Genomic DNA, 8,705 nt, shown 5'->3' with positions numbered 1-8,705 from the left:
AGTGTAAGACCGTATTAGCATACCTACAATCTGGGAAAACTGGTAGCTAAACCAAAGCATTTATTTTTATTGAGTCTCCATTTCTACTTATCTGTATAAATGAGGAGGTCCTACTTTCTAATCAGAGTTGAGAAAGTCCCCACAAGGGCTTTGTAGTGCAGTTGGGTGTGATGATTTCAGTTAAAGTGAGATGATTTAACAATGTGTTAGTCCGTACAAGATACAGTTCTGCAAGCTATACAGTCACTACTGCTATTTAGAGGCAATACGGTAACTAGTGAGACATGTGGCTAATATCCATTTAGTTCAGCTTTATTTACTTTGTAGTTTCAGTTCACAACAATTGTCTAAAGGTGTTTTGCATTGTAAAGTAAAGAAGCCCTTTAAACAAGCACTTGGCAATGGTAGGGAGGATGAAGGGAAGAAGTTTTAACAGGAAAAGTAGATCTAGCATAAGCAGTCTCTGACTGGTTGAGGGTGAGGGGAAAGACTATATAGAGAATATAGTTCCAAACACATTTTGTTTAAATATATTTATTGAAAATAATGCAAGCTGTGTTATAGATTCTCCACTGTATAACACTGAGTTTTCACCTTTTAGGAACATGATGTCTGATGTTGGGACAAACAAACTGTTAAACAACAAATGTCAACATCTCTTTAAACACTGTCTTTATTGAATATAAATCACAGTTACAGTGTCCATCATCGGTACTAATGTGAATGAGCATTATAATTAGTCAAAATGTGCACAAAATTTTAAAAAGGCTTTGTATGTTATACTGCATACTGCTCTAGCTATCCTAAAAATAATATGCAAATAATATGCAAAAGACAAAAGGCCAACGTAAGGGCAGATTTAAATCATCATCTTATAATCTATTTTTGTGTTCATCCATATAAAATGCCAATATATACTCAGATCATTTCCTTTTCACTTACAGGAATTCTTTAGAAAAATCCCACAGATAACATATCATAGGAGGAAGTCAATAACCACTAAGCATCCAAATACAGTCAATTTAATGTCAAATATTCCTGTTGCAAATACACTCTATTTCACTGTGTAATTGCAAAAATATATTCATAATTTTTCTCTACTAGATCCTAATCAAGCAATATAAAGTACTAAAAACTTAGGATATAAGTATAAACTTACAGCTGATCCCATGTCCCTGGTACATAATACATAAAGGTATAAATTTAAAACACTTTATTTGTTTAAAGAAATCCTGACAGTGCTGGACTCTTTGCAACAATCTCAGATATTTAAAAATTAAATATATGGCTTCATAATTTGAACACAAATGAGTCCTCTAGTCTGATTTCTGGCTAAATACTGTAGATGGTTAAATCCAAAAACCCACACAGAAAAACATACCAATGTACTGGAGGATATATTTTTAACATTTTCTGAAGGTCATAGTTTAAAAAAAAAAAAACACTATGATTTTTCTACTGTATAATTATTTTATCCAAATTCAGATTTAAAATGTTTAATTTTATATATTAAGTTTAACCAGTACGTCAATTAACATATTGAATATCACTACTGTCATACAACCACAGATCTCTTTTTCACAATGAACTCTTATACATCAAGGCACTTTGTCTGTAAACACACATACACGCATACCTGCACACACACACGCTCGCACACACGGCATATAAAATTTGCATAGATTCTGCATAATTGTCATGGAAGCATTAATTGTGCTTGCCTATATAAGATATCTATATCTAGGACAGTTAAGGCAAGCATAATTTAATGGCATGATTGCCATTTTACACAACATGTGCACACAAAGATGAAAAAAAAATTCAAAATAGAGAAAAAGATACTGATAGGTGTGTAACCATATAATCAAAAGTACAGATACCTTAATCAGCGTTACGAACGTCATTGTTAACTTTTGAAACTAAATATGAAACAGTTTGCTGTGGAACTGAAGTCAGATTGTTTAATGTTACAGTTATAGTTATATGTTATAGTTTTCTCCACTTAAAATTGAGCTGAGAACAGGTCCTTATCATTCCAAAGATGACACTGCATGCTGCTACACACGCACACTTATTCTCTCACTGTTCCTGGCCATCCTCCCGCAGTTCTGACGGAAGGAATTTGTACTGCTGCTGTCTGATCATGGCCAACTTCTTCCGGGCTTCATCCAGTTCCCTTTCTTTTCGTAGCATCTCCTCCTGAGCGGCAATGATCTACAACACAACACAATTGGTCAGCATGTCACCACACTTAAGAAACACCTGTTTCACAATCACACACATGAAACTGAACTTCAGTCAGATGAACACATCCTAATCCAGACCTCCGCACACTTAAGTCCTAACCCATACAAAAGATATGAACTTGACCTTTCTTCCTATAAAACAGCGGTGCTTACAGCTGAGCCACATGCCCATCCTAGGTCAGTACTTCCAGTCTCCCTTTTTCTAATTCAGTCCCATTCTGCTAAGCTACCCAGCTGTTACACTTCACAGTCACGCATACACACGAGACAGTGCTTTATCACGAATATAGAAATATAACACAAATGAGTTTACAACACACAATGAGACTGAAGGAGAAGTTACATGTAGTTACCCTATGTGCTCTGGATCTCTAACTTACCTGAGCAATACCTCCCACCATCTTACTCTTGACCACCACAGCCTGGTCATCTTGTTCTTCAAATGCTGCTTTTTGTGCTGCTTTCACCAGATTATCAGAGGCTCTTTTCACAGCATTTCCAGCAGCCTGCAGAAACACACACAAGATTTAAAGTCAAATCACAACTTAAAGGCTTTAAACTTTAGTAAAGATGGAAAACATTATAAAAGAAATGTATAAAAGACACTCAGTATGTCTAACCAATGGTCTATGATTTGAGTCTTTGAGGTGCATGTAGAACAGAGTCATCAACCTTTCTCTACTAAACAGCAACTCCTGGAAAGGCAGTAATGAGTCCAACTGGGCTCTGACAGAAAACCATAACAGTTTTTTTTGTTCATGACACAGGAGGAAAGCTTTAAAAGGCAACAAGGATCAGTCCCAAACATCAGTCAAAGCCAAACAATTCTTATTGGGCAGCTTGGCTCAATGAAGACAAGGTTTCTCCTTTTGAGGCTCAGCGGGCTGAATCAGGCAGTGGGCTGAGACGAGAAAAAATAAATAAATAACAACACAGTAAATCTGTTTGAATCCAGGAACATCCACTTCCACACAGACAGAAAATTTCTCTTGGAGCCCTTTTCCCTCCCTTATTGTCTAAATATCATATATCATCATCTAGACACGAAATGTTATGTCTATGAATTCTGTTACCTTAAGAAGAAGAATGAGGTGCAACACATGTCACTCCCAAAGCTTAGCCTTAAAGACATGAGGATAAATCTCGAAGTCTTTAAGGTAGGTAGGTGGCCTGTGGCCTTTGCTAATGAGTTTGGTTGGAGGCATGCAGTTACAGTGCAGTTTCCACTGCACTGATGCACTTTCAGTACCTTCACACAGAGCCCACCTTTTGAAATTACATCCTCCCAAATGGGGAGCATAAGCATAGTAAGAAACCCCCCCCCAAAAATGATTCTGTTCATCTGGACGTAACATTTTCAGTGGTAGAAATGTTTCGGTATCATCCAAGTGACTTCTTCAGTCTCAGCTGACTGCAGGTTTCCCCAACCTTATAAACAGTACCTTTGCACAATGAATGAAACTAGCTCACTTAATGAACAATGGATTGTGAGGTCAGGTCCTTGATCATTAATATGCAAATTATCATGACCAATTGAGAAATTATGGTCAATTGAGCAATTATTGTCTGCCTCCTCTGCAGGTGATGTAGTGCAAATGGACAATGGAAACGAGTGCTGTGGTGAAATGCTCGCAACTTTAACAGCCTGAGTGGCACTACAACAATAACACAAGCCAATAGAACAACGTCTCTCAATGTTACAGCCGTAAGCTATATTTGCAAGTGTAAAAACATGGCTACATTAGTACACAATAAGAATAATGTTTAGAATTGAGAATCAGTGTAATGCAATACTTCAGTAAAACCTAAAGTTGGTTAAAAAAACAAAAATTACCCCCCAAAAAAGTTGGTTAGAAAAAGAACAACTGAAAGTAGCATGTTCTGGCAGTTCCAAGTGCTTGATGTGCAGTTTGCATTGTGCTGATGTCCAAATGACGGAAAAACAGAAGTAAATTAAAAAGCACAACATTTAAACCTAGTAACTATAGTACCTGAAACTAAAAATATATTCTTAGTCTTACCACAGCTCATTTTTGTTCATCTAATTCTGAGGTGGTCAAGTGGGAACTTGTTTTCAAATTACAGAATGGCACCATCATCAGACACCTCCTCTACATGGACTCACTGATCCATACTGCTAGGATCTACAGCAATGACATCAGAATGTCATTCGGATTGGAGAAGTGCTATGTGATGCCAGAGGTAAAGCAGTCAAAACTGAGAAGACTGAACTACAAGAAGGCAACATTGCAGACATCATCAATGGACATTATGCTGTGTGACTTTTTATTCGTTTGCTAACAGAAAATGTTATTGTGGCATATGTTTGCGAGGATTCTTCTTATAAATGAATTAATATGAAATATTAGATTTTTGTAGGTGGTACATAAAATATTAACTATGTTATCCCCAAACTACTGGCTGCAATAAAGAATAGTTCAAAAATCCTTCTTTCCAGAAATATTCAAACATTTAATAGAGAAACCATTAATACAGAATATAGCTAAGAGCAAATGGTTCTAGTGTAATCATAGATCAAGGCTAATATTTCCAGTTCTTAGTGCTATGTGTGGACTGGGTAGATTGTTTCCAGAGCTCTTGTAGACATAAATGTATGAGAATTACTGTGGTGGCAGCTGCAGGTCCAAAAGAGGAGGAGATAAGCCACTGCTGATTGGATCAGAGAATATGAGTTGGGCTGGCAGGCCGATGTGCTCACAGCTACACTCAAAGATAGTATTTTTGGGTGGATGAAGTGACAGGAAATACTTGTACTTTCTGTTATGTCTTGCAACTGCCGAGCATCAGTTACACCTAAAAGGTCATAACAATCCTTTTGAGCAGAGTTTGAGCAAGAAGAAAAAGGTTTTACATCTTTTTAAAGAGTCACTAGTTTTACACAAGGGTAAATTTGTTATACCAAACCTGTGAAAATGCTTTACTATCATTATATAACCAATTTCTGAGCCTTAAACACTGACTCTGCAGGAGCTTTGCTCATTCTGAAATTATATTCCCAATGATGTCACAGAAAGAAATACATCTCTGAGCAGCCTTTAATAAATACTGAAAGAAAGCAATATGCAAAGGGCATTCTTACTTGTGCCAAATATAGAGCATGCTAATCCTTGTTAGCAGCTGTACAAATCACGCAGCTCACCTGTAACCCTAAACTTTGAAATTCCAGCCTATTAATACACTATAATATACTGTGTGCTCTCTAAAAGCCGCAGCTGTTGCAGCATGACTAATGTTATTGTCCCTTCAGTAGAACTGTAGTGTTGGAATCATAAGTAGAGATGACGAGCACACATCTCACCGTGAATTTGCCCATGTCAGATCTAATTTTGGACCTAACTCTTTGCTTTTCAGTCTTTGGCTCAAGCTAAAACAAACTCAATACAAACGGTTCAGTGATATCCTTGTAAACATGTAGATGACTACATAGCTATTTATCTTAAAATTGATCTTAAAATGCTACCACAGCTACATCTATTTTAAAATGACACTCACTTAGCTTTGTAATGCATTTGTTAGGGGTCTGTCTAAATGGGTCATTTCACACACGGTTCAAAGGCTGCACAGCTTTAAGGAAGTGCCACAATTGAAACATCTTTTCACCAGTAACACACCTTCCTGAGTTACTGTCCATAATAACCCATGGCCTCGTGTTTACCTCTCCAGGTGTGTTAAGTGTGTTATAAATAATGTTTTTCTTCATGCAGAACAAATAAAATGTGAAACTGACCTTGGACAGCATTAAATACTACCGCCAGTCTTTTGCCATCTTTCCTTGTCCTTTTGTTTATGTTCATTTATCGGGCTGGCTACACACTCTCCTTGACAGTTGTGACTCTGACCTCAGCATCTAGCCAAATAAGGCCTTTTAAAGTGGCACAGCAACAGAAGTAATAGTAACTCTCCTGTGTTTTTGCGACTTGAGAAAAATTAACATGCAGTGCTGACCTGGAGCCTCTTCATGGTCTGTGAGTCCTGGTCAGCCTTGACCTTGCAGGCCACCAGCAGCTGAGCGGTGGAGGCTGCCACCTGCTTTGCTGATGAGATGAGCTTCTCCTCACTGGCATGTCCCTGTACTGCAGAGTTTGCTGCCTCACACAGGTTGTTCGTTGCTGCAGCGACCATTCGAGCCTAAGGAGTCAAAGTTCTCAGTGGTTAGATATTTTAGGAATACCTTTAAAAAAATTACAAAATTATAACAGGAGGCTTACAGCTGAAATGAGCCCCTGAGACCACTGTCCATCATCTACTGCGTTAGCTGGGATTGCCCCCACCTGAAAATCCAGGATAATTATTTTTGACAGACATCAAAATGACATTTATGAATGAATGTTGCTAAACTCCTTGATAGAAATGATTATTAGCTTTATTTGTGGGATTTCGCTTATGTTTAAATGCAGATATCAGTTCTTTTGTTGGTTCTGACATACCTTCCCTTGAGCCACCAGCTCCCTCTGTGCTGCTGAAGCAGCTTTTACCAGAGCACTGGTGGCAGCTGCAATAGACTTGGCTGCCTCTAGAATCTGCTCCTCAAAGTTCAAGCTCTCATCAGCCTCCTGTTTGAGAGAGCAAACCAATAGCAAATAAAAATGCTGCGCTATGACTAACTGTAGAATAGAACAGACTAGCTCTTTATTGTCATTGTACATACACAATGAAAATATGGATTCCCCACGCCAACTGTGCAGGAATTAAATATAAATAGTAAGACAGCAAGAATAAATAAGAGGAAGCTGAGACAAAAATATTCAGACAAAAACATCCAAAAATTGAATAGGGCTTGTCTACAGGAAATATTCGTTTGAAGAATAAATTAATAAGTATGAAAAGTATTAGAATGTCAAGAATAAGCTTTGTGGTGCTGCCATTATCTGTGTTGTGAGGAGTTGTCAGCACATAAGAGGTGTGACACACAAAATGACTGTGACCTGGTGTTGAGGTTAACAGGATCAGTGTGAATACTTGTGCTCTGTAAAAAACCCTCTGACCTTGGGCTTAGTCCTCGGCCTCAGCTGCTCCAGTTTCTTGGCAGCAGCTTCAATAGCTGCTGCTGCTCCCAGCAGTTCATTCTCTGCAATGACAGTGGGATCCTCAGGGTCCACCCACTCTGTGCCTAAAAGACACGAGGGAAAAAAAAAAAAGAGTACTCTCACTCTGTGCTCAAAAACACATTTTAAACTCTTCCACCAACCCCAACCTAGAATCTTATGGGCAATAAGAGGTTTACCCATTTAGTAGAAGTGTTCAACTTGGTGGCATGTACCAAATTGAGGCTATAGGATGCCACACAGGTTTCCCATTTGACACTCCCTATTGGCACAGACAGTGACTGAATCAAAACTACATGATCTTATACCCATCTAGTGTCTAATGATAATAATGATAATAATAATAATAATAATGATAATAATAATAATAATAATGATGACAACTAAAAACTTGGATTTGTATAGTCCTTTACAGAACAGTAGAAAAAAAATAGTGCTATATATTGATCCTTTAACTTCAGGCAAAGTTATTAAAGATCAAAGGTTTAGATACCTTTCATGGCCTCAGCAGCCTGGATAAGCTCAGTGACGGAGCCTGCCACCTGCTTGGAGTAACTGGCCAACTGCTGCTTCAGATCGTGAGATGGCTTCATGATGATCTGTGTATAAAGAAAAAAGGTCAATAACTCACAAAGTCACTTCTGTTGTTCCTATACTGCATGTACTTGAATTAATCAAATCCCAGCCTGTGCTAAACTAATGCTAAGATAATCAAAGTAGATGATATTACATTACACCGTACGTCACTCTCCTTTGAGTCAAATATCTAAGCTTTACAGATACTATCTAGTAAGATAATAATGAACCTGTATCATATCACCTTTTAGTAAAGTTCAACTACAAATCTGGGTGAACATCAAGTACAGGAGCAATAAGAGCAGTGCGGATGGATGAAATCACGCATAAAAATAAAACAAAAAAAAATTGTGAAATTACAATTCTGTGCTCTTTATTCAAACTCAAGATGTCACTTTTTTTTCTGTATTTTTCCATTTTTTTCAGTTATACTGTGTTGTGTAGCAAGACTAGACTAACTTCCCGATATACTCAGGGATCTATGTTGTGGCTTCCACTTAGCATACAGTGTCAGGTTGCAGGACTTGGGATAAACCCTATACGCATGGAGGGTTTTGTCTTCATGTCAGTGGCTTCTATCTCCTCCTTTGGCCATATTATAATTCCAGCAGGGTATCTGACGACCAGCAGGGCATAGGTGTCGATTGCTCAGATTTTGTTCTTCCTATTCAGCTGACTCCTCAGGGCTTGCCTTACTCTTTGCAGGTATTTGGTGGTTGCAGCTTTCCTAGTGGCCTCTTCATGGTTCCCATTTGCCTGTGGGATACCCAGGTTCTATTTGAAGCTGTGGACTAGTTTTTATATAGCACTTTTCTAC

At 38.0% G+C, this 8,705-nt stretch overlaps 1 protein-coding gene across 2 annotated transcripts in view; it reads right to left on the bottom strand.

Moving 5' to 3' along the window:
* Positions 1–654: 654 nt before the first annotated feature.
* Positions 655–8,705, bottom strand: part of tln1 (talin 1) — a 60,185-nt gene continuing 52,134 nt past the window's right edge. The window contains exons 51-57 of one of the 2 annotated variants that reach the window (XM_031738407.2): positions 7,806–7,911; positions 7,253–7,377; positions 6,695–6,820; positions 6,476–6,538; positions 6,213–6,395; positions 2,627–2,752; positions 655–2,214 (exon numbers count right to left, since the gene is read on the bottom strand). In XM_031738407.2, coding sequence (XP_031594267.1) covers positions 2,080–2,214; positions 2,627–2,752; positions 6,213–6,395; positions 6,476–6,538; positions 6,695–6,820; positions 7,253–7,377; positions 7,806–7,911 — 864 coding nt within the window. In that variant the 3' untranslated portion in view covers positions 655–2,079. The remainder of the gene's footprint in view (positions 2,215–2,626; positions 2,753–6,212; positions 6,396–6,475; positions 6,539–6,694; positions 6,821–7,252; positions 7,378–7,805; positions 7,912–8,705) is intronic. The other variant, XM_031738408.2, reaches the window with a different exon arrangement.

Source organism: Oreochromis aureus, linkage group 7, assembly GCF_013358895.1.
Source record: "Oreochromis aureus strain Israel breed Guangdong linkage group 7, ZZ_aureus, whole genome shotgun sequence".
Lineage (NCBI taxonomy): Eukaryota > Metazoa > Chordata > Actinopteri > Cichliformes > Cichlidae > Oreochromis > Oreochromis aureus.
This window is presented reverse-complemented; position numbering and strand designations above follow the sequence as displayed.